Here is a 24,661-nt window from a genome sequence, read left to right on the forward strand (position 1 = left end):
ATTCATTTTCTATAGATGATCCAAGTGCTCAGTACCTGGGCTGCGACCGGGGCTGCGACAAAGGTACCCAGTTCCTCGGCACATTGGCCGCTCATAAACTGATCACTGTAGCTGCGCAGAATCTAGGCATCTTAAAATGGTTTCCAGAAACTGGACATCTTTTTGAAATTTGCTTACTACCCTCTACACATTGAAAGGCACAGAAAAGATTCTCCGCTCCAGACAAGAGTTTACGTTTGTGGCTCTCTGAGCAGATATGGCGTTGAAACTCACCGTACATGTGTCCTACATCCTCTCCAAATTCTTGGCTAATACTTTTGTTTATCAAGAGGTTCCTAGTTTCTCTTCAGCCTGTTGTATGGTTTCAGGCTAAAATAACACAACACTGGAACACTAATGCAGAGTCATTTAGGGCCTGTTAAACTAGGTTAGTCGGCAGACAATCTCCCTCGACTTACCTTCAATGCTGAGACATTTCAACACGACAACACACGCAAAGCACGTCCAGTCCCCTGCCGATGACATTGATTCTTCTAAAGAAGAAAATATCTTAAGCACTTAAACCGTTGTGAAATAGCATGATAAATCACTGGAACAACAACAAACAGCGAAACCAAACAACAACAGCAACAACAACAACAGTACTGGTGACGGGAGTGCCAACACATGAAAACGGAATCCTCCAAAACATTAAAGCCTGTTGGGGGCAGTAGTTCAGGATTTCGTTGGCATATACCACATATTGAATGTACCCAAGCCAGCCGGGGCTCTGATACAGTGGTGGGCGTGCATGTTCCCCGTATTTGGCATCCATATTTTTGTTTCATTAAATAACAAACTGCATCGGCGGGTTCACCCCGTGGCGGCGCGGGCATGGCAGGCATAGCGCGCTACGAGGGCGTGTTCGACTCGGAGCCCCACCCGCCAATTTGCTGGCGAGCCTCATGAAGCGGGAATGGAGTGGTGAACAGCGAGGCACGCCCCACCTCAATCCCGGCTCTGCGATAGAGACAGAGCGACGAAAAGGACTCTCTTGAAGTCTATCGGTTAGGGGCCGCTGTCGCGGCTTCTGCTCACTCTCGCTGGGTCCTACTAGTGACTGTTATGGTCCTCTCGTTCAGGTGCGAGAGGCGCAGAGCATCGAAGCGGCGAGCGCAGCGGAATGAGTCTGCAGGTAGGCAGGCTAAGAAGGCCTGGCTTGTTACGCGGTTAATCGCCCGGCGATCACACCCAGTGGAGCAGACACGTCGCGCACCCCGAGCTCCCCGCCGAGCACCCTGCGGCACGGACGGCGTGGCACAGCGGAGCGGCCAATTTGCGTAGCGGTAGTTCGGAGCAACCGAGTCAACACGGCGGCGGGGCCACGTGCGCCGCACGTGCGGTGAAGCGGGCAGAGCCTAGCAGAACGGTTGCAGTGCAGCGGCTGCAGCGCACCAGGCTGCACGTGCCGCGGCGGGCCTTCGCTCGGCCTGTGCAGCTTGCGGGGCTTCTGCATGAATTTCGCTTTGCTCGCCGGTGCCGCTGTCTGAATTTCAGTTTGCCGACTCGCCTCGCGTACCGCCGCCCAGCCCTACGAACCACAGTGGGCCAGAAGACCGGGGGAGGCGGTCAAAACTCTGGAAGCGTTTTGAGCTCCATATTCGCTAAATGGGACTCGAACCGAACGTGTGACCCCACCAATGGATTCCTCGTTCTAGGAGCAATCCATTGGTGGGGTCACACGTTCGGTTCGAGTCCCATTTAGTGACTCTGGAGTAGGGTGGATCATAAATTCTGACCCCCCAATTTTATTGGCGAAATGGAGTCTTGGGGATAGTAGAAGACCGTTAACGAGTTGGTTTTGATCGGGAAAAAATTTGAACATATTAGTGGGGGGGGGGCAAAGTTGGGTCTGAAGCTCCAAAATAGAGGTTTTTGGGTGATTTCTCGGGTACTAAATGAGTATCAAAACGGCTGGGGTCTCAAAAGTTGCGGAATTTCATTCTCTTTCGATTGACACTACTGTCAGCTTCGTAAGACAACTCTTTGATGGAGCAACATTGCGATTTATCGGCCCAAAAATGTTCAAAAGTCCCGAAAATGTCATATAACTTTTTTCCCGTTGCTGGTAACCGACTTCCGGATATACCATTCGATTCCTTGTAAAAAAATATTCAAAAAAGGTCAATACATTTTGTAAGCTCCGACTTGTAATTAAAAATTTCTGGGTCATTTAATGTAGAAAAATACAAAAATTTGAATTGTTTTGAAGCTATGCACAAGATATAAGCATGCCAGAGTAACGGCTGGGGTCTCAAAAGATGCGGAATTTTATAAGCTTTCGTTTGAGCCAAGAACGAGCCCTGTAGGACAACTCCTTCTATAGGAAACATGTGAAAAACTGCATGAAAAAGCGTCGAAATTTCAGTCCCTGATGAGTTTGCTGGGAGCAGTGCTCTTTTTCAAGTTCTTACAAAATGTATTGACCTTTTTTGAATATTTTTTTACAAGGAATCGAATGGTATATCCGGAAGTCGGTTACCAGCAACGGGAAAAAAGTTATATGACATTTTCGGGACTTTTGAACATTTTTGGGCCGATAAATCGCAATGTTGCTCCATCAAAGAGTTGTCTTACGAAGCTGACAGTAGTGTCAATCGAAAGAGAATAAAATTCCGCAACTTTTGAGACCCCAGCCGTTTTGATATCTCATTTAGTACCCGAGAAATCACCCAAAAACCTCTATTTTGGAGCTTCAGACCCAACTTTGGCCCCCCCACTAATATGTTCAAATTTTTTCCCGATCAAAACCAACTCGTTAACGGTCTTCTACTATCCCCAAGACTCCATTTCGCCAATAAAATTGGGGGGTCAGAATTTATGATCCACCCTACTCTGGAGCTCAAAACGCGTCCGCGGTTTCGACTGCCTGCACCGATCTTCTGGCCCACTGTGTGGCAGGGGCGCCGCGGCCGTGGCGTCGTGCACCGCCACTTTGCCGCCGTGTCCGCTGTTTGGCCGCCGAGCCAGCGAAGCCACGGAAAGGTCGGGCCGCCACTTTGCATCAACTATCCCTTGCATGCTGGTTCCGGACGGCGCCCCCGCCGCTCTCCGTCCTCCTCGCACTCACGGGCCGTCCCCAGGGTGTGAGAGAGACGGGCGCTGACGGCGGGGGCGTGGCGGCGGCCCCGGCCGTAACACACGTTGAATATTGCACCCGCCCGGTCGGCGCGCTCACCGGACGCGCACACGTCAGGCCTGCACCCTTCACTGCGCCGCCGACCGCCGCGAAGGGGCTATGGACGACGAGCGGCAGCGGGGCCGGGCGCGCGGCCGGAAAAGTGAACAAGCGATGATCGATGATTTATAATTTTTTGGACGAATAGTTTCTCTCCACAAATGTTTTGGCAAAGGGTCCCTTTCGAATGAGGTGGCGGGTCCCCCGGAAGCTGCACTCCATGTTCTTGCAGGCGAGGACGGCGCCCTGCGGAGTCTGCTGCAGGCCATGCCGTCCATGACGCGCTGGTGCAACATGGCCTTCCTGGACGAGCGGCTGTCGCCCGCCACGCTGGTCGTGGTCACGTCCCACACCATCATCACCCTGGCGCACCTGTCGCACCTGCTGCTGCACTCCAAGGTGCCACGCGTGCCGCGGGCGGCGCGGCGTCGTCGCACAGTGGGCCAGAAGACCGGTGGAGGCGGCCAAAATCCAGGACGGGGTTTGAGCCTGAGAGTCGCTAATGGGACTCTAACCGAACGTGTGCCCCCACCAATGGATTCCTTTTCGAACGAGGAATCCATTGGTGGGGTCACACGATCGGTTCGAGTCCTTTTTAGCGACTCTGGAGCTCAAAACGCGTCTTGATTTTTTTTGCTGCCTCCACCGGTCTTCTGGCCCACTGCACGTCGTCGCCGAGCTCAGGACGCCGCCGTCGTGGCTCACGGCGGTCTCGGTGCCGGCAGGGCGAGCGCGTGTACAACGACGCGGGCGCGTTCATCGCGGCGGAGACGACGTGCTCCTACCTGGTGGCCGCCGTGCTGAAGCGCCGCACGCTGCGCAGGCTGCACGCCGAGCTGGTCGAGTACTGCCGCGACGTGGAGGTGCCTGCGCGAGCCAAGCCACGCCGAGCGACGCCGGAAGGGCTGCCGACGCACAGAACCAAGCGGGGCTGGAGGAATAATATGCATGTTCAGGAAGGATTGGAAGTTGACGACCCACCTGTTTTCTATTTTTCTGCGGAGGGTGGGGGGATTTGATTCCTGTCGGGCACACCGCTTTTCTTATGTCAGCCCGCCGATCCGTTCCACAACGCCCGCGGAGTCGAGCGTCGGCAACCCGCTCGGCAGCTCGTCCGTAGCGCGGAGTGCTTAATGCGTGATTTGCTTTTTCGTTGTTTTTAGGGGTTCCCAAGAACCCCTATTGTCCGAGGTCCGTGGATTCCTTCCCCCCCCCCTCTTCGATTTTCAAATAAACAACGCTAAACTATTTCAACCATAAAAAAAACGAAAATTCCAAATTTTTTCGAAAATTCATCGTGGAAATTTTCCGTAAACGCGAAAAACATAAATTTGCAACAATCGAAAACGAGAACCGTTCATGATATGAAAAAATGGTTCAAATAAGAAATGTACCACTCCTCAAAACTAAACCTCCTGGCTCATCAAAGTAACAAGAAATCGCCTGTGTTCTGAACAAATACTTAAAACATGAAAAAACAATCTCCATGGCAACGGCATGGTCCCATCGTGCCACCCGTCAAAATTTAAAATACCCCATTAAAAGAAATCTAAACCCCGTGAAATTCGAAAATGCTAATGCTAACGCATTGCACGGTGTCTCAACGTTGGAACATCTTTAAAGTCTGTCACTAGTAAACAGTTCGTAGCAGAAACGACACATCAAATTAATTTTCGTGGGTTGGCACCAATATGCTTGCCGTCTGCGCCCTTTCGAAAATCGCGAGGCTGAAAGAACGAGCAGGCGCCCATTGAAACTGCCCCTCCATTGTTGCTGAAGTTGGATTGTTTGGCATGCTTTCAAAGGCTGCGGTTGTCTTGTCACCACAATTTCTACACATTTGTTTATATCTTACTTTTAAACCAGTTATGGAAACGGGAACACCGTGCAATGCGATTAGCATTGGAATTTTTGTTGTTTTTCGTGGTGCCCCAGGCGGACGCGACGCCGCTGGTGCGCGAGGTGCTGGCGCCGCTCCCCCGCAAGCTGCGGCGCGTCTGGTTCCTGCAGACGGCCCTGCCCCTGGGCTGCTGGGCCTTCTACACCGTCATCCCCTTCATCTTCGAGTTCGTCCACGGCATCCCCATCGGCTCCCTCCGGAGGTGCGACGTCCAGAAGACCGGCGCCGGCGGACAAAACTTTAGACGCGTTTTGAGCTCCAGAGTCGCTAAATGGGACTCGAACCGAACGTGTGACCCCACCAATGGATTCCTCGTTCGGAGAGCACTTCGCATCGAACGCCAAAATTATTTTGAACGGGCGATGCGACCCACGCAACCTCCACCATGTCAGGGCCTGCCGTATTTGAGTGAAATCCAATACGGAGGTGTACTATTGTACGACAAACCCTGGCTGAGTGTAGTTCAGATGGGAGTGAAGGGTAGAACAAAGAACACTAGATTTTAGGTTTCTGGGCCCAGCCACCAAGTACTTACTCTAACGATGCGATCGAGCCGAAGGCCGTGACACGTCTGACTTGCGTGTCGCTCGCCAGAGCCGTGGAGGCCCTGGCGAGCCAGCCGCTAAGGGCTGAGCTAGCATTTCCGCTAGCGACGCGAGTTCCTCCCTGAGCGCGGGGATTCAAACCTACTCGCTATACTGACAGGGGGGGGGGTCACACGTTCGGTTCGAGTCCCGTTTAGCGACTCTAGAGCTCAAAACGCGTCTTAAGTTTTGGCCGCCGATCATCTGGGCTTCTGTGCGACGCCTAGGCGGCAGTGAAGTCTAGGGCAGAGAGGGCCGCTTAAGCCCTTTGCGTGTGCAGGCTGTCCGCCATGGTGTACCCCGAGCCGTGCGACGTGAGCGGGGACCTCTGCTACTGCACCCTCTACGTGGCCGTGGCCTCCGAGTGGTTCCTGGCCTCGCTCGCCTTCAGCAGCGTCGAGTGCACCAACCTGGTGTACTTCACCGTGGCGACGCACCTCTTCCAGGCGCTGGGCGTGTCCTTCGGCGAGGTGCACGCCGACGACGCCCTGGTGCTGACGGGCGGCGGGCACGCGCCGCCGTCCGAGAGGTCCTCGATGGCGTCGCCGGGCGACCGAGAGCTGCGGCACTGCGTGCTGCGCCACCAGACGCTGCTGCGCTGGAGCAAGGAGATGACGATGGTCTTCGAGCTGCCCACGTTCCTGCGGCTCGGTGCCATGACCATCCTCATCGCGCTGGCCATCATCAAGCCCCTGCTCACGGTGAGGCCGACGCTCAGTGGGCCAGAAGACCGGTAGGGAGGTGGCCAAAATTCTAGACGTGTTCTGATCTCCAGAGTCGCTAAAAAGGACCCTAACTGAACGTGTGACCCCACTAACGGATTCCTCGTTGGGAGAGTAATCCATTGGTGGGGTCACACGTTCGGTTAGAGCCCCATTTAGCGACTCTGCAGCTCAAAACGCGCCAAGAATTTTGGCGGCCTCCACCGGTCTTTGTGCGACAGTCACTTTGGTCGTATTCTGGCGTAGCGCGCCGTCGACTCCTCGGTTCTGTTTCGCAGCAAAACTACGTCATGGATGAGCTGCCCTTCGTCGGTTTGTACGGAATGCAAACTATATTCATCATCTGCTGGTTCTCGGACCAGCTCAGCCGCTCGGTAAGCGAAGCAACGCGGATGATCTGAGTGACCTAACTGCCGGCCTGCTGGGCCTCCGGTGGCAGTTGTTTTTGTTGCTCGTGCCGCCAGTCCTCCGAGGTGCACGCGCAGGCCTACATGGGCCACTTCGAGCGCGGCAGTCCTGAGTTCCGGCGCAGCCTGGACATCGTCCTCACGCGCACGCTGCGGCCCGTCAGCACCCAGGCCTACTGGATCAAGAACGTGGCGCTGCGCACTTTTCTGGACGTGGGTTCGATCCCCCCCCCCTCCTCAAAAAAAAAGAGGGGAGGGGAAAAAGCACGCTTGAGAACCGTAGTACCCCGCAGGACCGCAGATTCCACCCTTCCCTTAATTTTGGTGGTTCACTTCCGCCCTCTAATCCATCAATCATGCGATGTTCACTTTTCTTTTCGGTAGGTTGAATAGATTTGTATAAATCGTCATTGTGTTGTTTTCATTTCCAGGTGCTGAACAGGAGCTACAGCGCGCTTCAAACTATTCGCGCGGCTCGCAAGAAGGGAATGGAACAGAACTACTGAAAAAAGAAAACGCAAGAGTCGTGGTTTTAGGATTTCTGTTTATATTTCTGACATAATACAATACAATATATCACTTTGCACTCGATAAGCACCCTCCCCCAGCAAAAGTGGCGCGAAGGAAGGCACAGTGCGGCAATACTGATGGCACACTAAAGCTAACGGGACGGATGCCACAAAAGGGGCCCCGATTTATCACATTCATAGTAAAATACACGCTAAAATAAATCCAACACCGAGAGCTCGTCGTTCTCCTCTTGCTAGAATACTTCAGGGCCGTGTGAGAGACGACGGAGATTTGTAATTGTGGTGGCATTGCAATGAATTGCTCTTCACAAGAGCAGTAACGGATTCACCACTGCTCTGACAATAAACGCGAACGACGCATCCCTCTGCAAGAGCACGATACAGTCAAAATGGTTGGCAAGTGGAAAGAACAAGTCTCGATCGATCTACAACGGCGTACCGAAAAAGATTCTCATTTAGGCAGTATGTTTTGAAAATTGACAGAGTTTTTGTTTACAAGATTACAGTGGAAGATGCTAGTGTTTGGTGGAGCAGGGAGAAACCACCACACTGCAATGTCAGACCCCGCCAGGCCCGCGAGGCCCGTCTCTATCAACGACCAGACTGACCAACATTCTCAGTTTTTGGTACCATTATGGAAATGGTACCACTGAGTCATGGTTTTGAACGGGATTATCGCAAGCAGGGTTCGAGTCCAGCATTGCAGACACCAGGGCATGGCATAGGCATAAAGCACCCTGCCGTGCGCGAATACTCCACTCTCCGGCGCCCAGCGGCCGGGGTATCGGCGCGGAGGCTCCGCCACCGCCTGGGGTATCTACGAGCGGCACTACGCCGAACCACGACCGCCACCCACCGGCTGAGTACTACAATAGGGTGACTTAGGGGCTACAAACACGAACATCGACGCAATAAATTGGAATCCTACTTGGCAGATTAAATGAATTCGCGCGACTTTTATGGTTCCTCGCGAAAAAAAAATCACAGCAAAGGAAAGCGAAACGCGAACCACAGGAAGAAGCGTCCACTCGAGTAAATGAAAGTTTACAGTTTTGAAAGCGTGTACACACACACAGCGCTCTAAAGGGAAAGGGGGCGCAGACGCAAAGGCAGCAAAAACGCAGAGCAAGTAGCATTAACAGCTACTTTTCATCTCACACCACTTAAGTAAGCCTAGCATTACATTCTTTTTCATACCCTGCGTTAAAACGTTCAGACACACTCCTTACGCACTACTACTTCGTGCAGGGACAGCTAACCTAGGTAGCTAGTATGCACCATCTTCAATCCAACGTAAAGGGATATGCAAAGGTCGAGGGTCGCTTCGAGAAAGGCGTCGGGCGCCCCGATGCAGCCAACCCAAGGAGAACAGGTAGTCAAAATCAAATCAAACTGACATCAAATGATGTCATTTGGACATCAGAATGGACCAAATTTTGACCAAAGATGGCTCATTTTGAGGTCATATTGACATAATTTGGACTTTTTTTTCTTCTCCCTGGGGGTGCTAGGCGGCGCTGATGTTGCCGATGTAGTAAAAGAACTGCATCTGATAGCCGTCGCTGCTCATGTAGTCCATCAGGCTCGAGACGTTGAGCAGGAAGTACGTCGGGAACGCTGTAAACAAGGACATAAAGGCGTGTGTTACTGTTCGCGCTCTCTCGGGCAAAGACGTCCGACTCCGTGTGGCTATTTCCTCTCCACGGCGCAGTGGGCCAGAAGACCGGCGCAGGCGGCCGAAATTCTATACGCGTTTTGAGCTCCAGCCAGAGTCGCTAATCGAGACTCGAACCAAACGTGTGACCCCACCAATGGAATGCTCTCCGAACGAGGAATCCATTGGTGGGGTCACACGTTCAGTTCGAGTCCTGTTTAGCGACTGTGGACCTGAAAACGCGTCTAGAATTTCCAGCCACCTCCACCGGTCTTCTGGCCCACTGTGCTCGGACTCGCCCTCACCGATGAGCAGCAGCAGCACGGCGACGACCAGGGCGACCACCTCCCCCGCGCTGAGGTAGCCGCGGACGTGCTCCTCGTCGGGCAGGGCCTGGATGACGGCCACGCCGTACACGATGGCGTACGCCGCCAGGCAGCCCACCAGGCACGTCGACACCACGAGGTAGGGCTGCATGAGGGACGGCCGCTTCTGCAAGACATCAGTCAGACAATGGGTCCTCAAAGAGGACGTCGATGACGTCACAGTCCATCACAGTGAAGGAGACTGTACCTCGCGGAGGCCGCGCAAGAGGAAGAGGCAGGCGATCGCCAGGAAAGTGCCGCCCAGGCCGTTGATGAGGAAGTCCAGGCCGTCCAGATCTGGGACAAAAAGGAAGGAGGAACTTTTGTTTCATGTCGTGCTCTCGTCAAGCAATTCTCTTTTTTTGCGGAAACTCACAGATGCCTGCGGCAGTGTGCTTGCATTCCGAGTCAAATTCCTCCGGGAAGGCCGTCTTGTACATGACTCGGCCGATATTTAAAACGGAGACCAGCTGCAACGGAAAGCAACGACGCGTTAAAACGGAAATAGATCCTTTTCGCGGAGAGGGTCGCTTTGCCCTCCCCGCTTGTCAATAATGGACAAAGGTCTCTGATGGACTCGGACGCATCGTGGACGCAACGTGGACGCACCCCGACGACGAAGCCTTGAACCTTGACGCACGTCTCGAGGGTCCAGCAACAACAGCAGCCACGCTCCATGGTGGCTCATTCTCTGGTGCCGCTAGTCTGCCAGTCTGAAAGGAAGGAGAGCGCACAGTGAGTGAGTGAGTGAGTGAGTGAGTGAGTGAGTGAGTGAGTGAGTGAGTGAGTGAGAGTGAGTGAGTGAGTGAGTGAGTGAGTGAGTGAGTGAGTGAGTGAGTGAGAGTGAGTGAGTGAGTGAGTGAGTGAGTGAGTGAGTGAGTGAGCGAGTGAGTGAGTGAGTGAGTGAGAGTGAGTGAGTGAGAGTGAGTGAGTGAGAGTGAGTGAGTGAGTGAGTGAGTGAGTGAGTGAGTGAGTGGCAGCGGCGCAGTACTGCAGTTCGGGGAGGGTGGCGTGGGCGCAGCACAGCGCCCCTCCGCCGGGGGGCCCTCCAGGGGGCCTCCCGGGGGGCCTTCCAGGAAGGCCTGTCGCGGGTACTTCCCCCCTCCCTCGATGGGAGCTTCCTGCCGCCCGCCCCGGCCGCGCCACCCCCAGGTGTCCCGGGGGACCGGACACGTGGCAAACGCCGCCGCGCCCCGCCGCCCCTCGCCCTCTAACCTTTGACCTTCAGCAGCGCGACGCGGTTCGGCCGCCGCGCCGTCTGCGTTCGGCCCGTGCATACCTCCAAGATGCACGGCGCGTCCCTCCGCGAGGCAGCCTGCGAGCGGCGTGCCTCCCGGGGCCTCCCCTACCCCCAGGACCCCGTCACTCCAGCCCCAGGCCAGCCCCAGGCCAGCCCCAGGCCAGCCCCAGGCCAGCCCCAGGCCAGCCCCAGGCCAGCCCCAGGCCAGCCCCAGGCCAGCCCCAGGCCAGCCCCAGGCCAGCCCCAGGCCAGCCCCAGGCCAGCCCCAGGCCAGCCCCAGGCCAGCCCCAGGCCAGCCCAGGCCAGCCCCAGCCAGCCCAGGCCAGCCGGCCACCCCGCCAGCCCCAGCCAGCCAGCCAGCCCCAGGCCAGCCCCAGGCCAGCCCCAGGCCAGCCCCAGGCCAGCCCCAGGCCAGCCCCCGGCCAGAGGACTGATTCCGCACAGTGCGGCCGGTCTGTCTCTCTCGCACCTGTACGGATCGCCCCATCAGAGGGAGAGAGAGAGAGAGAGAGAGAGAGAGAGAGAGAGAGAGAGAGAGAGACCTCCCAGGCCAGGCCTCCGTCAGGATGGGCGGGCAAACACAGGAAAGTGCTGCACCTCGCGACGAAACGGGGGCACCTAAAAATCGTCTCTCCCTTTCTGCTTAATTTTTTCCTCTTTCTGTTTTTATTTTTGAAGTTTCACACAGGATTTGGTAACGTTGTACTCGTGAACCAAGCGTATGATTAAATTCGAGCGTGGCTTGCACTTTGAAAAGGCGGGTAACTCGCGGTGTATTATCAGTTCGCTCCGCGATGAAAGTTTGATTAGCTGAGCCGGAGTGGCGGCCAAGGTGGCAGTCAAGGCCGAGGCGGGCAAGCCCCGGGGCTCCCGGGCCGTCCGGACAGCGCAAGTTAAACGCTACCCTTCCTCGGTCCGGGGCAATCAATGTAGAGAGCTTTGGGGAAGCTCGCGCCAGCGCCGCAACATTGATTCGCCGAGTACTGCGCAACCACACTGTACGACACGACACACGGTGCCGCAGAGCGTGACGCGCGAAGCGAGCGAAGCGCAACAGCGGGACGCACACGAGCAAACCGAGGCCTGGATAGCGATCGTCGATACCACGGCGAACATCGCGGCATGTCATCCTACACCTCCCCCTTTTTTTGCCCTTCATAAAACGCGTAAAGGCAGGCAATCCGACGTACAATCCAGCCGGAAGTAGGCAAAAAGTGTGACCTGACCCCTTCTTTCTTTTCGAGGCTAGACACGAGCCTGGTCATGCACGTCACGGAACGTCACGGTACGCGTGTGACACCGTATTGAACCTACCTCATAACACGGCCTGGCCTCGTCACGGCCTCGACACGGCCTCGTCACGGCCTCGTCACGGCCTCGTCACGGCCTCGTCACGACCTCGTCACGACCTCGTCACGGCCTCGACACGGCCTCGTCACGGCCTCGTCACGGCCTCGTCACGACCTCGTCACGGCCTTGTCACGGCCTCGACACAGGCCGTCGCCGTCAGCTGACTGGCCGGCGCGCCGCCGGTACCCCGCGTCGCCACAGCTGGGTCGGGCCGAACGGCGAAGCGGCCGAAGTCGCGGCAACCCCACCAGCCACCAGCAGAGCGCGCCCCTCACTGGCAGCGCCGCGGCCGGGCCGCCCACCTCGCCCACCCCACCCCACCGCCACCGCCACCCACGGCTCGAGGGGCTGGGGAGGGGGGGGGGGACACATGCCGATCAAAGTCGTCGAGGCCGAGTAGGAAGTGGCTAATGAGGGTGGGCACAGAAGCAGAGCCAGCAACTCGCTACACCGTCGGCAGGGCACGTCCCCGGGTTGCAGCCGCAGGGGGCTGGCCGGCTGGGCGCGCGGGACGAGCAGAACGGGAGCCTGGGATGACGTCATGCGGACCGCGGTGACGTCAGTCGAACTGCGTTGGCGCGTTGGCGTTGGCGCGCTGCGAGAGTGCTGCTTTGTGTATAGGGGCGCTTTTTACCTCCGGTGGAGTGCGCTCTTGTGTCGTGCGCTGCTGGTGAGGCAGGATATTTTTTGTCAAAAGAAGGAACAAACCAGCCAATTCCTTTGTACTGCAACAGTTTTTATTTTCATCTCTGAAACATGATTAAAGTATATACAGGAAAGAATCTATGAATACTTAGTCCATCAAAAACCCTTTCGATTGAATCACGATATTTTATTGACTTTTTATGGGGCCTTTAGGATACCAAGTGTCCACTTCACGACACTTTTTGCCCTCTCCTTTACGCATGGTCACAACCAACACACCATAAGGTACGAAAAAATCAATGGCACGACTTATTTCTGGGTGAGAATTCGTGCGATAGAGTAAGTTTGCATTGTGGGAAGGGTAACTTTCTTTCATCGAGCCCGTTTAGTAAAGGTTAATTTGGAATCTGCATCTTGACACAGTTCTCATTCCGTTACATGGTTTACGGACAACCCTGTATTCACTTCGCGCGACGCACGCGACTCCATCAAGAACGCCATTCTCCAGTCCGACAGGGAGAGGGGGGACAACACAAAAACAGACAAATAGCTGCAAAGTCACAATCAGGAGGACTGTCCCTTTCTTGGCACACTGAGGGGGTAACTACTTCCATTACAACAACAATCATGTGTACCAAACACGCTAAGGGGATCACTACGTGTACTGGTTTCGCAACATACGTCTCAATAAAGGTTTCAAGAATTGACTGACGGCGCGGGCGCTCGCTCCCCTGGGGACTTGGACTGGTTTCCTTCCCCCTCGGCGGGCACAAGCCATTCAACGAGACGGCGAGCGCTGCTGCTCTCGAGTGTGAGGAGTGAAAGACTTGGCTGGACTTGGCTTTGCGCGCACGGGAAAAGGACGCGGCTCGTGCGAGGCCCGGCCCGGCCCGCGAGTCGCGCCTGCCTCGCCTCGCCTCGCCTCGTCGCTGCGGCGCGCTGCCGCGCGCTGCCGGGGACGAGGCGGTCTGCTTCTTGTGCGTCGAGGAACAGCGGTCGGCCTTGGACGGCCTTGGACGGCCTTGGGCGGCCAGCGCGGCGGGGTGGGCACGGCAGGGGCGGCTCGTCCTACCTCTCTCGCACTCGCCAGGCGCGCGTAACAACTGCAATGTCAACCCGGTGTCGGTCTCAGCCCGCGTCAGCTAGCCTGCCCGCCCGTCAGTCAGTGAATCGGCTGACCGGAGACAAGCACAAAAAAACAAAAATAAAAATAAAAACTTACCCCGCCATCTTTACTGCGACTGTTGTTCAGTCGGCCAGACAGACGCTCACACGGCGGACGGCATGTTCGGGTCTAGCGGCTTCGCAGGGCCAGCGTGGGCCACCGGCCCCGCCCCCTCAACCCCTGCAGCCGAGCCCGGTCCCATACCCGGCCCCATGGCCGGCGCCACTGCTGGCCCCATGCTCGGTCCGTTGACCGGCCCCGGCGGCCCCATGGCTGGAGGTGGCCCCATGGGCGGTGGTGGCCCCATGGGTGGTGGTGGCCCCATGGGTGGTGGTGGCCCCATGGGCGGTGGTGGCCCCATGGGCGGTGGTGGCCCCATGGGCGGTGGTGGCCCCATGGGTGGTGGTGGGCCCATGGGCGGTGGTGGCCCCATGGGTGGTGGTGGGCCCATGGGCGGTGGCGGCCCCATGCCCGGGACGATACCCACTCCCACACCCGGCCCCATGCCCGCGCCGACGCCCGGCCACGGGCCAGCCCCCATCCGCGGCGAGCCGGTGACCGCCCCGGAGGCGGCCCCAGCGGCCGCCTCGTCGGCCGCCACCACCAGGTGGTAGGGCGGCGGCAGGTCGTCGGGCTTGATGGTGGCGTTGGGGGCGGTGGGCGGTGCGTAGCCGTAGCCCGGCGGCAGGGGCGGCAGCACGGTGGTGTCCTGCATGAACTGCGGCGGCAGGTGCGCCACGATGTGCGGCTGCATCGGGAACTCGGCGTTCAGCTTCATCTTGCGATACAGGCTGTACGCGCAGATCCACATGTAGTAGGGGATACCTGTGGACAGAACGCCGGCATGTAGTGGAGTCCAACAGCCGCCCCACAGTGGGACAGGAACCTCGTTCGGAGAGAAACCCATTTGGTAGGGTCACACGCTCGGTTCGAGTCCCATTGAGCGACTCGGGAGCTCAAAACGCATCTCGAATTTTTGCCGCCCCCACCGGTCTTCTGGCCCACTGTGCCTCCGGTCCTCGGGCACAGCACGACGGCGACCTACCGATGCCCAGGGGCAGGATGATGAGCACCGCCTCGGCCCACAGGTTGTAGACGCACGCCCGCACCAGCAGGTCCACCGCGTTGAACAGCATCTGCACGCCCAGCACGCGCACGTACGGCAGCAGCAGTTTGTGGCGCCGCTGCAAGAGCAAGACCGCCGTCAAGTTAGACACCCGAGAGCGCCTGGGGGGTAGGCTCGTCGAGCAGGGCACCACCGTCGGGCGGGTGGCCTACCCCGAGTTCCGCAGGCGCCTGCCGGGTAGGCTGTCCAGCCCGAAGCAGCGCACTGCCGTCGGGCGGGTGGCCTACCCCGAGTTCCGCAGGCGCCTGCCGGGTAGGCTGTCCAGCCCGAAGCAGCGCACTGCCGTCGGGCGGGTGGCCTACCCGAGTCCCGCAGGGGCGCTGTGCCGGGCAGTCAGCAGCTTCTTACCCTGGCAGTCCCGCAGGACGTAGCAGGGCGCTGCTGAAGGCGATGGCCTGGAGCAGCATCTTGACCACCATCTCCGCCATCTTAGCGCTGCCCGCATGCCCCCGCCTCTCCCACTCACACGCCAGCGTGGGCTCGCCAACTTGGAACAGACGGTGGACGCCTTTAAAAATTTAAACGAAAACGAAAAAACAAAAACAATTAAAAACCTACAAGGAGGAATCCATGATTGATCTACAAGTTAGCATGATACCGTTGACCTGAAATGATTTCGAATAGACTTATGGTGTGGGTGTGGTAGAACAGGGTCACTGCCAAGGTCACTTCTCTGATAATAGTTCGAAGGGGAAGGGGGGGGGGGGCAGGCAGTATACAAGTGCCGTGGGACCCAGGAAATGACGTGTCCGTTTTCATCACCATTATCGTATGGACGTCGACTTCATCATCGTCTTCATCAGCATCGTCAACATCATCATCTTCATCAACATCATCATCGTCGGCACGCCGGCGTAAACCTTCCCACTACTGTACCTTTCTCGCGGTCGAAGCTCTGGCACCGGATGGAGGCGGACTGCGGCTGCAGGTACTCGATGAGCAGCGTGGGCGCGTACAGTAGGGACAGGGCCTGGAAGCAAGCGTCGCCATCAGTGGCGTCCTCGAGCGGCAGCCGCGAGGGTCAGAAGATCGATTTACGTCGCTCTGTCTCTCTCGCACCCTTATGGAGAGCCCCAGGAGTGTGACAGAGACAGAGCGACGAAACGACTCTTTCCGAATCGCTCGCTCGGCAAGGCCGTCAAACTCAGCCCTCGAACTCACCACCACGAGGCTGGCCTGCACCTTGCAGCAGCCCTCCAGCGAGCAGCAGCAGCCCCGCTCCACGACGGGGATCCAGGAGCGGTCCTCCCGTATGGTCGGCGCGCTCGGCATGGCGACCTGCGGACAGGGAAGGCAGACTCTGAGAGTGTGTCACCGCCAGCCCCAGGCAGACGGGCTGGGCTACCCCGACCCGCTCAACTTGTGAAACTCGTGGGCCGCGCGATAACCGTCCCTTTGATAACCGACTCGTGTGCGAGGAGCAGACCCGTGCCGTGCAACTGGCGGTCTCTTCGCCTATTTGATGGCGATTCGGTGCTGCCAACCTGACTACTCTCTGCAGCCGGAACATTTCTATTTAGGGGGGGACTTCGCGGGAATAAGAAAGCGCTAAGAGACCTCTTCAGGTTGTTCCGGGTGTGCCGGCAAGTACCATAGGCTGCGCGACGGCTAGGTAGTCACGGCTACGAGGCACGTGACGCAGAGCCTCCTGCAGGAAAAATAGTTTCCCATTTGTATTGATCTGCAGTTTGCAACCCTGGAGTACGTGGTCGCTGGCCGCGAGTCTGCGCACTTGCGCAGACAGTGCACCGAGCTGTCGGTCATCCCATCCCCCCCCCCCCCCCGGTCCCGATCTCAGCAGGGGGCTGCCCGTGCGACCCGTGCGGGCCGTGGCAGATTGAGCAGGAGGGGAGGGGGGGGGGGTTGCAGTCTCGATCGGCCTACCCCCAGCCAGAGCACATCTCCAAAAGGCCTGGCATAGGCAACCCGCAACACGTGCCACTGCAAGCGGCAGGCAAACCCTCGCCATGCCTCCTCCGGCCGAGCCTCCAGCCTCAGCCTGCAGAGCCTAGCAGAGCCCGCAGAGCCGCCCGCCGCGCGCGGAGCCACCCCTCCGCGCCCAGAAAACGCGCGGGAAGAGGAGACGGATGCTGCCATGCTGCCCCACCGCGCGGCCCCGCGGCCCGGGCTGGGTTGCTCCTGGGGCGGCGGGGAGTATCGCCACGCTGGCCTGCTGGCCCCGTCCCCCCGTCCCGCCGTCCCGGCCCCAGAGCGCGGCTGCGCGGGGTAGCGCCGCTGCCATTGTGCACACGCGCGCGCGCTCGCACGCACACACACACACACACACACACACTCTCTCTGCACTGGCTGGCCGATAAGCGCGGTGCGCGGTATCGAGCAGCGAGTCACCCGTTTGTTGAACGGCACGGACCACGGCAGGCGGATTCCGAGCTGCGCCTCGTCGCTCCGTCCCCCTCGCACCCCCTGCGAGACGCCCCTGTGGGAGCGAGAGAGGCAGAGCGGCCAAACGCATTTCGGGGTCGGCCTGCAAGCCTGCAGCGCCACCGCGAGTGCAGACGGAGTGCAGCGGCACGGCGTAGAGCCCGGCGCGTGCGCTCTTGCGTCATTCCATGTCATCGGTCCGCGCTCACATTCGACGCGTCGAGGAACTCCCCGCTGCTCGCCTCGCTGGACCGTCCGACCGTCCCGCAGAGGCCGAGCTTTTTGAAATCCCCGCCGAAATCGGAGCCAAATCTCTCGGCGGGGCTCTTCGGGGGGCTCAACGGCAAAGCCAGCCAGCTTATCACTAGTTCCATTTCCCTGCCCAGCCATTTTCACCGTGACGCGACGAGTATGGGAAATTCGGGCAGCCGCCGCGGCCGAGGCACTGTAAGGCACTGCCGAGCTGGGTTCCGCGGCACTGAGTCACTCAACAAGGATGTCACTGTCACGCGGTCAGGAGGGCCTGCCCTGCCGCCTCACTGCGACGCGCCTGCCCGCGCGCCTATCTGGTTGGCATGGGTTGTTATGGCACCTCGGCCACAACACTCCTCCCCCCGCCTCGCATGGCAGTGCAGGAGCCTTGGCAGGAACAGAGGCATTTGTTTTTGTTTTGCTGGGATCACAGTTCAGCGCAGAGGCAGTAAACGCGACAGGGAGGTGGCAGGATGCGACGGCCGTGCCCTCTAACCTCATCGGAGCCTGGCCTAGGCTGCCCACAGACACACAGTTCACCCACCTGTTCGCGACCCTCCGTGCAAGAACTAGGCGCGCTCGACCTTGACGGCGGTGCGTTTCTTGGCCAGCAGTGTGGCGCGTCCGGAGCTCCGCTGGCGCACTAGTGGGACTTGTGGCCCCAACGCCCTGAGGGCCTCGAGGCCTCGCGGTGCTGCGCCGTGTTCCGAGACCCACGACGCGAAGGTGCTCTGCGGTGGGGCTCTGCGCTCTGCCCGCGAGGGGACCTCGTCGACGGGCAGGCCGCGGGGGGTCGCGTGGTCGCGGCGCCCTGCTGCCCTGGACTGGCCTCGCAGAGTCCTCGGCGGGCTCGGCAGGCGTAGCCAGGCGCCGGGAGAACTGGGCAGGGCGACGTCCGAAACACCCCGCCGCGGTCGCGCCGCCCCTGGAGCCGAGGCGCCGAGGCCGAGAGAGGAGAGCGGGCGGCAGTGGCGGTGCGCGCGAGGGGGAAGTTCCGGACGCAGTCCGACGGTCGATACCGCGACCACGGTGGCGCCCGCTTCGCCTGGCCTGGCGGGGGCTGCGGCGCCTCTACCCCTCGCGGCAGCGAAACCCCTGTGGGCAGCGATACCCCGCGCCCAAGGCCGCAAGGTGGATTTGCCCTGGCCGTGTCGTTAATGCGATTTCACCGTTACTGTGCCAGGGTCAGGGGTGAAGTTTTGGGGAACCCATTGCTCACATACTGCATTTCATATCTACTTGGCCTGTTTATCATGCCTCCTCTCCGCCAATTTCCAACTCCACTATTAAGGTGATAATGAACTCACAGAACAGACAGAACTCAAAAAAATAATACTTTTCAAAGAAATTTATTACCATTGCTTTGTAGCCTAGGCATACCAACAGATATGTTTAAGGTAAATTTGCGAGCACCACATTATCTCACAAGGACCAAATTGAAATGATCATTGTACAAGCAATATCAGAGGGTAAACAAAAGATTTTTTTTAAAATGCCAGGAAATTGTCATTGTTTAGCTTTCTGGAAACTAAAATTAATACTCATTAAAATACAACATTTTAAATAAAATATTTCCAGAAGGCTTAAAATGGAAGCAAATCCATCTGCCTAGACCTACTATATAGAATTAATAGAATACAATTTACAAACAAATACAAACATACATATGAAATATTATTTACACGAAAAATAACCATGACATGAATGAAGGTGACAGGTAACTTTACAGACCAATGCCACATCCAACTTGTGCTGATATATGCTACCTGAAGCTTTTCAAAACTGAGAAAGACGGGAAAGCATAAATTCTTAATTTTCAATACACATTCATACTTTAAGTACCGGTGACATTTGTGTCCCACTGGGGATCTATGATGGAATGTGATAACAATTTAATCTTCAACAGAATTTGACATAAGAAACCTAAAATAATTGAAAACTTAGAAGGCTTTTAGTTGGGAATTTTGCCACCCTGAAACAAACATAAGAAGCAAATGTATCAGTTAAAGCAAAATGTCATCACAAACGCACTGCGTATAAAAGAAGTAGCATAACTTACCCAGTTCTTGGCCATGAGCATAAGAGTCCTGTTTGATAGTTTTGGTCCAATGAGGGGGTTCATTTGTGCCATGTAGCAACAAAGCCAGCTGAAATTAGAGACAAATTCAACTACATTAGTCACAATTGTATTATTGAAGGGCGTTATCAGAAAACAATCAATAGAAAATATCTTACAATATCCAGCATGTTGCTGCTGTTAACATAAGAACCAGCTGGAAGATCCTAAAAACAGAGAAATAAATCTGATAGTACACATTGTCCAAAACAAGAACTCAACACGGCTCACACTACAGATACAATATCTATCAACAAGGGTATACAAAAGTTAGGTTATGTTGAGCATCATATGACCTAACTTCTAATTCCTATCCTAGAAAGAGCAAACCAACTGAAATCTGACGTGAGTAATGCGTTAACAATTCAATGAGGCTTTGACGCGGGCAGAAACAAAGCGGGGCGAATAGAAATGTGGTACTGCAGCAGATAGCAGAAAGGTACCGACCCTCGGTTTGGCCCTTTTGGGACGACAAAGGGCAGAACAATGCCCACGACCGCCCACAGCGCCGTGAAGAAGATGAAGGGGATGAACGAGAAACCCATTTTGAGTCCAATTCAATGGCACAGAGTGCAATAATCCGAAAATCCAATCCGCTCGACAGAGCCACACAAGAAGACAGCTGACTAAAGTCACATGAGATTTCTGCTGGGTATGTTCGAGACGAGCTCGGGTTGTGGTCACGAGTGTTTATGGCTTTCACGGGGAAAAAATGTACCAGGGTCTGAATTTATCAAGATTTTCGTAATTCAATGTAAATTGATTGTTCTCGTCTGCCTGGTTGACTTTATTCTGTCCAATCCGAGTGAAAGGAAGAAGGGTCACTTGTGGTCTTTAAAAAGTCAGCGAGTGGTGTGACGTCACTGAAAGATCTTAAGATTGTTTTGTTTTTCATTGATCTCTCACAACATAACGTGAGATTGTCAGGGCTTGGTCAAGAATGGATTCGTTTAATTTGAAAAAATTTGCTCGCGATGCGGGGTCAGCTCTGAGTCGAGTTGTTCAGGTAACAATAGTTGTTTAGACAGGGAATGCCAAGTTAGATGTCACTTTAAGCTAACCTTGAAATTTTGAGCTATGAATCAATATAATTATTTTGAGCGTTCGTAAATTTGCTTTTAAAAGTCTCCTACTCCTAGAAAGATTCCTGGTTCTTCCTTTAACTTTGACTGTCCATAAGCTTTATCATTACTTTTTCTCTCCGAAGGACTTCTTTGTCACTCGCCTTCTACTGCAGAATCCGGAGGGGTTTTGAACTAATTTTTTTGTTCCTGTGTGATATTTTAGCTGACTGAAGAGAAGCTTGGAACCTCAGAGAGAACAGAGCTTGATGCACACTTTGAAAATTTGGCAGAGCGCTCAGATACCACAAAGTTATGGTCGGAAAAACTTCTAGCTGACACGGAGGCTGTGCTCACCCCAAATCCTGGTAAGTAATTTGTAGTAATTTCCAGCAGCCCTATCTTCTATTTTTATCATCTGTTTGGGAAATTATGATGAAGTTTCTTTCCTTTTGCAGGTAATCGGGTCGAAGACTATCTCTTTGACAAAATTGACAAAAAACGTCCCAATCGTTTGAGCAATTTGGAATATCTAGGTTTAGATATGATAGATGCTGGTAATGAATTCGGACCTGGCACTGCTTATGGTAAGTAGCTAGTATAGATAGGTTTATCACTCATGTGCTTCTGTAAGTATTGTGCAACTCCTCTACACATGATTGAACCAAATTTACAGGAAGTGCTCTGATCAAAGTTGGACAATGTGAGCAAAAGCTTGGCACTATTGAAAGGGACTTCACTGCATCTGCCAACCATGCGCTGGTAGCACCATTGCGAAAGTTTTTGGAAGGTGAAATGAAAACTATCATGCGAGAAAGAGGCCTTCTTGAAACAAAGCGGTGAGACTGATGGTGTTAGTAAACGGCACAATTACTATATATTCCAAAGCACAGGTTTGTTTACTATAATGTATATCTATTTCTCACTCCATACAGTCTGGATCTCGATGCTTGCAAGAACCGTGTTCGAAAGGCTAGGAGTATGCTGGGAACTACAAACGTGAGTACAGTCTTTCATAACTTGCTGATTAGTCTATCTTTCAAAACTAACTTTCAATAAAATTCCGATTCATCAAAGCAAAGAACTTTGGTGCCAGGATGTAGGTTTCTTTCAGAAGGCTCCTCAAATTACCGAATAATTATCTGTGGTTAATCTTAACTTATATTGTCAGCAAATTTAATTTATTGTCTTAATCTCTCCTGTGCATACTCAGAAGGAAGGTCCTAGCCCTGAAATAGTCCTTAGACAGGTAAAATTCTGCATTACTGTATTTTAGCCAACATGACTGTAGGATAGAGTAGTAAGCTATAATTTATTCAAAACAAACAATTCTTCTTCCTAAAGTGTTTCCTTTTGTGCTATATCATTTTGTGTTATCCTGTTCCTGCTATTGTTTTGTTGCTTTCATTTATCCATCAGTAGTGCGAACTTCATTAATGCTTCTTGTTCTGATTTTCTTATCACAGAAATTGGTTTTTATTTTTATTTGAGCTGATTTGACAGTTTAGTATTCACATCTTAGCCCATTTCACCATTTCTTTCTCTAATAAGCTCGAGAATACAAGTTTTGTTCTAGAAAATACATTTATTATTTGAATACTTGCATCCTTCATTGACAGTGTTTAAAAATACAGGACGTTTGACCGGAGTGTAATGTTCATTCTATTGATCTGCAGGCAGAGCAAGACTTGCGAGTGGCACAAGCAGAGTTTGACCGGCAGGCAGAAATCACTAAACTGCTTCTCGAAGGCATTGGCAGTTCCCATGCATCCCATCTCAGATGTCTGCATGAATTTGTTGAGTCCCAAGTGCGGTATTATGCCCAGTGCCATCAGTTCATGCAAGAGCTTCAACGTGATATGGCGAGGTGAGTACACTGAAGAGTAGGAATTTCTCGTCTATGAAAATAGTATAGATCCCACACAATTTTCATAGTTAATTTCCCCCAAGTTGTAATGCATTCTTTGTGAAGTATTTTATTTTCAAAGTATATGGTGATCAAAGCTGTGCTGTACATGCTACCATTGTTTGTAGCTGGATATATTTTTATTTCATTTTGTAAATTTGCAGTAGATTACAACAGAACCTAGTGTGCAATTCACACCTAGACTTTTAGTCCTGCTTTGAACTTAGTGGAAATCACTTTGACAGGTTAGCTTGCTACTAGTCAGTGTTGCATACTGCCCTTTGGAAAGAAGAACAGAGTAGATAATATCTGCTATTTTAATTTCAACCAGGACTATACTTTTCTGGTTATTACCTTTTCTCAGATGATGGAAAGTAGGCTTGCTTTTCTGACAACACACTATTTGATTGAGTGGTGTTTGTTTTGTCAATTTAGTACAGTTTTATTTTGTTTAGTTCTCCTCCCCATATATAGTTATCAATTCAAGAGTAGAAGCTTATTTATATTATACAAGATCATCTGTTGTAAAATATTTTGTAAGGATGCAGGATTGTAAGCCTTCTTTGACTCTGTATGGGTTTTCTCTTTCTTTTTCTTTTCCTTTTTAATCCTCCCCTAACACTACCTCAACATACAAATTGAAATGCTCACACCCTTAAAGGAACTAATATTTTGGTTTTCTCTGGAGGAGGATATTTAAGTAATATCTAACAGCACGTGTAAAATGTTTTACAGATGGTGTTACATACTTGTACTCAAAAGTTGTTTTGCAATTTCCTCTGGTAGCCACCAAATGTGGAAACGCACCTTACGCTAATATTTCTTGGAAGGGATATGGGAGTAGGTTTGCACAACTCGTATAGTTCTTTGTTGTTGCGATATTTCTGCTTTCCCTCAGTTCTGTGGCATGACTATTTCCTTGGAACATTTTGGGAAGAATTATGTTTTTATCGCACTGGTGATGGTGTATTGTTGCAGTGATAGAAAACCAAGTCCCATGTTGCGTATCAACAGCGAAGAAGTGGAACTTGTACCTCCGGAGAGCAATAGCACTAACTCATCTCCAAACTGATGCCTGTTACCAAGTCAACTACCACTATGAGATGTGCAAGAGTACTCAAAATATTGGCCGGCTCTTTAATCTGCTTTCTCTCTACTCCATGTTTTGAAAGTTTCTCAGCATTATATTGCAATATTCTTAGATATACATAGCTTCTTTGCAATTCTTTCTGTTTTTGTCTTGTTTCGTTCATCAGCCTTGTGCTCATGTTTCAAAATTTTGTATTTGTCTGTTCTTACAATGAATTTTTCATCTATGTTTGGACAGAAATTTCAGTGTAATGTCTATTCATAGTATACCATAATGGATAGTACATCACAACCACATTTCTTCTCCTATGCATTACCTGTTTAACCTCTCACTTCGTACTTTCTATTTGTTAGAAGCAGTTAGTGCTTTTCTTAATTCTCTTTTCCTGAATCTAAGTAATAAGTAATAAGAAACACAATGGTCCAAGATCTGCAAACTGGTTTTTGTGTTGCATCTCCAGTGCAATTAGTATTCTTAAGTCAATACCACCGTTTGTCAAAATCTGAAAGAGTAGTAATATTGAGAAGAGCCCAGTGAATGAGATCTAGTGGAAACACCTTCACTTCTCCACTTGTTTTATTCCACTGTTTACTGATGAGATGAGCTTTATACACTTACATATTGTGGCTGTAGCTGTTGTGTTATGATTCTCTCTATAATTTTTATACCAATTTTTTATTGTTAAGTTTGATTTTTGGTAATGGAATTGAATTTTTTAATGAATTTATGTATGTGTGCAAAAGTATTTAAATTGAAGTGTTATTTGAGTTGATAATAGAATATTATTATTTCTATCCTAGTGGCCAAAGTGCTGATCACTCCCTAGATATTACATGTCAGTTGGCCTGAAGTATAGAAATTATGTGATTTTTGCATTATGTAAGGTGAATGCACCCAAAATGCTACATTCCATTTTGGTTGTTATATTTTTGTGGTAAATATGGTCTTA

At 53.3% G+C, this 24,661-nt stretch overlaps 5 protein-coding genes across 7 annotated transcripts; 1 reads left to right on the forward strand and 4 right to left on the reverse strand.

Annotated features, from left to right (window-relative positions):
- Nucleotides 1-7,354: 7,354 nt before the first annotated feature.
- Nucleotides 7,355-13,936, reverse strand: LOC117641423. Of its 2 annotated transcripts, none has more exons than XM_034378721.1 (6): nt 13,837-13,936; nt 9,989-10,092; nt 9,756-9,849; nt 9,588-9,676; nt 9,320-9,506; nt 7,355-8,977 (listed from the first exon to the last, which is right to left on the reverse strand). In XM_034378721.1, the coding sequence occupies exons 2-6, from the start codon at nt 10,055-10,057 to the stop codon at nt 8,868-8,870; spliced, it is 549 nt and encodes a 182-aa protein (XP_034234612.1). In that variant the 5' UTR covers nt 10,058-10,092; nt 13,837-13,936; the 3' UTR covers nt 7,355-8,867. The 2 variants fall into 2 exon arrangements, with proteins under 2 accessions (XP_034234612.1, XP_034234611.1); XM_034378720.1 differs by lacking the exon at nt 13,837-13,936 and adding an exon at nt 11,934-12,175.
- LOC117641422 (proline-rich protein 2-like) lies at nt 12,685-14,958 on the reverse strand. The gene is made up of 2 exons (XM_034378719.1): nt 14,825-14,958; nt 12,685-14,604 (listed from the first exon to the last, which is right to left on the reverse strand). Exons 1-2 carry the CDS (start codon nt 14,913-14,915, stop codon nt 13,883-13,885), a joined length of 813 nt encoding a protein of 270 aa, XP_034234610.1. The 5' UTR covers nt 14,916-14,958; the 3' UTR covers nt 12,685-13,882.
- A 291-nt stretch (nt 14,959-15,249) lies between these two features.
- Nucleotides 15,250-17,831, reverse strand: LOC117641226. Its single transcript, XM_034378381.1, has 4 exons — nt 17,684-17,831; nt 16,067-16,183; nt 15,782-15,875; nt 15,250-15,413 (listed from the first exon to the last, which is right to left on the reverse strand). The coding sequence occupies exons 2-4, from the start codon at nt 16,175-16,177 to the stop codon at nt 15,250-15,252; spliced, it is 369 nt and encodes a 122-aa protein (XP_034234272.1). The 5' UTR covers nt 16,178-16,183; nt 17,684-17,831.
- A 1,038-nt stretch (nt 17,832-18,869) lies between these two features.
- On the reverse strand, nt 18,870-20,310 carry LOC117641419 (V-type proton ATPase subunit e-like). Its single transcript, XM_034378714.1, has 4 exons — nt 20,103-20,310; nt 19,775-19,822; nt 19,599-19,686; nt 18,870-19,511 (listed from the first exon to the last, which is right to left on the reverse strand). The coding sequence occupies exons 1-4, from the start codon at nt 20,198-20,200 to the stop codon at nt 19,491-19,493; spliced, it is 255 nt and encodes an 84-aa protein (XP_034234605.1). The 5' UTR covers nt 20,201-20,310; the 3' UTR covers nt 18,870-19,490.
- A 174-nt stretch (nt 20,311-20,484) lies between these two features.
- LOC117641418 (endophilin-B1) lies at nt 20,485-24,655 on the forward strand. Of its 2 annotated transcripts, XM_034378712.1 has the most exons (8): nt 20,485-20,661; nt 20,943-21,084; nt 21,175-21,303; nt 21,393-21,555; nt 21,652-21,715; nt 21,930-21,965; nt 22,393-22,583; nt 23,601-24,655. In XM_034378712.1, the coding sequence occupies exons 1-8, from the start codon at nt 20,596-20,598 to the stop codon at nt 23,692-23,694; spliced, it is 885 nt and encodes a 294-aa protein (XP_034234603.1). In that variant the 5' UTR covers nt 20,485-20,595; the 3' UTR covers nt 23,695-24,655. The 2 variants fall into 2 exon arrangements, with proteins under 2 accessions (XP_034234603.1, XP_034234604.1); XM_034378713.1 differs by lacking the exon at nt 21,930-21,965 and having other exon boundaries at nt 20,495-20,661.
- The last annotated feature ends 6 nt before the right edge of the window (nt 24,656-24,661 follow it).

The sequence above is a fragment of the Thrips palmi genome, unplaced genomic scaffold (assembly GCF_012932325.1).
Source record: "Thrips palmi isolate BJ-2018 unplaced genomic scaffold, TpBJ-2018v1 HiC_scaffold_15, whole genome shotgun sequence".
Classification (NCBI taxonomy): Eukaryota; Metazoa; Arthropoda; class Insecta; order Thysanoptera; family Thripidae; genus Thrips; species Thrips palmi.

Excerpts from the sequence above, each read along its gene's own strand:
- LOC117641423 (XM_034378721.1), bottom strand. The coding sequence starts at position 10,057 with ATGGAGCGTGGCTGCTGTTGTTGCTGGACCCTCGAGACGTGCGTCAAG. Across the intron at positions 9,507-9,587 it reads TCTTGCGCGGCCTCCGCGAG|AAGCGGCCGTCCCTCATGCA; the intron begins GTACAGTCTCCT and ends GATGTCTTGCAG. Across the intron at positions 8,978-9,319 it reads CGTGCTGCTGCTGCTCATCG|CGTTCCCGACGTACTTCCTG; the intron begins GTGAGGGCGAGT and ends CCTTGTTTACAG.
- LOC117641422 (XM_034378719.1), bottom strand. The coding sequence starts at position 14,915 with ATGCTGTTCAACGCGGTGGACCTGCTGGTGCGGGCGTGCGTCTACAAC. Across the intron at positions 14,605-14,824 it reads CATCCTGCCCCTGGGCATCG|GTATCCCCTACTACATGTGG; the intron begins GTAGGTCGCCGT and ends TTCTGTCCACAG.
- LOC117641226 (XM_034378381.1), bottom strand. The coding sequence starts at position 16,177 with ATGCCGAGCGCGCCGACCATACGGGAGGACCGCTCCTGGATCCCCGTC. Across the intron at positions 15,876-16,066 it reads TGCAGGCCAGCCTCGTGGTG|GCCCTGTCCCTACTGTACGC; the intron begins GTGAGTTCGAGG and ends GCTTGCTTCCAG. Across the intron at positions 15,414-15,781 it reads GAGCTTCGACCGCGAGAAAG|GCGTCCACCGTCTGTTCCAA; the intron begins GTACAGTAGTGG and ends AAATTTTTAAAG.
- LOC117641419 (XM_034378714.1), bottom strand. The coding sequence starts at position 20,200 with ATGGGTTTCTCGTTCATCCCCTTCATCTTCTTCACGGCGCTGTGGGCG. Across the intron at positions 19,823-20,102 it reads CCAAAAGGGCCAAACCGAGG|GATCTTCCAGCTGGTTCTTA; the intron begins GTCGGTACCTTT and ends CTCTGTTTTTAG. Across the intron at positions 19,687-19,774 it reads GCAGCAACATGCTGGATATT|CTGGCTTTGTTGCTACATGG; the intron begins GTAAGATATTTT and ends CTCTAATTTCAG.
- LOC117641418 (XM_034378712.1), top strand. The coding sequence starts at position 20,596 with ATGGATTCGTTTAATTTGAAAAAATTTGCTCGCGATGCGGGGTCAGCT. Across the intron at positions 21,556-21,651 it reads GGCCTTCTTGAAACAAAGCG|TCTGGATCTCGATGCTTGCA; the intron begins GTGAGACTGATG and ends CACTCCATACAG. Across the intron at positions 21,716-21,929 it reads GTATGCTGGGAACTACAAAC|AAGGAAGGTCCTAGCCCTGA; the intron begins GTGAGTACAGTC and ends GTGCATACTCAG.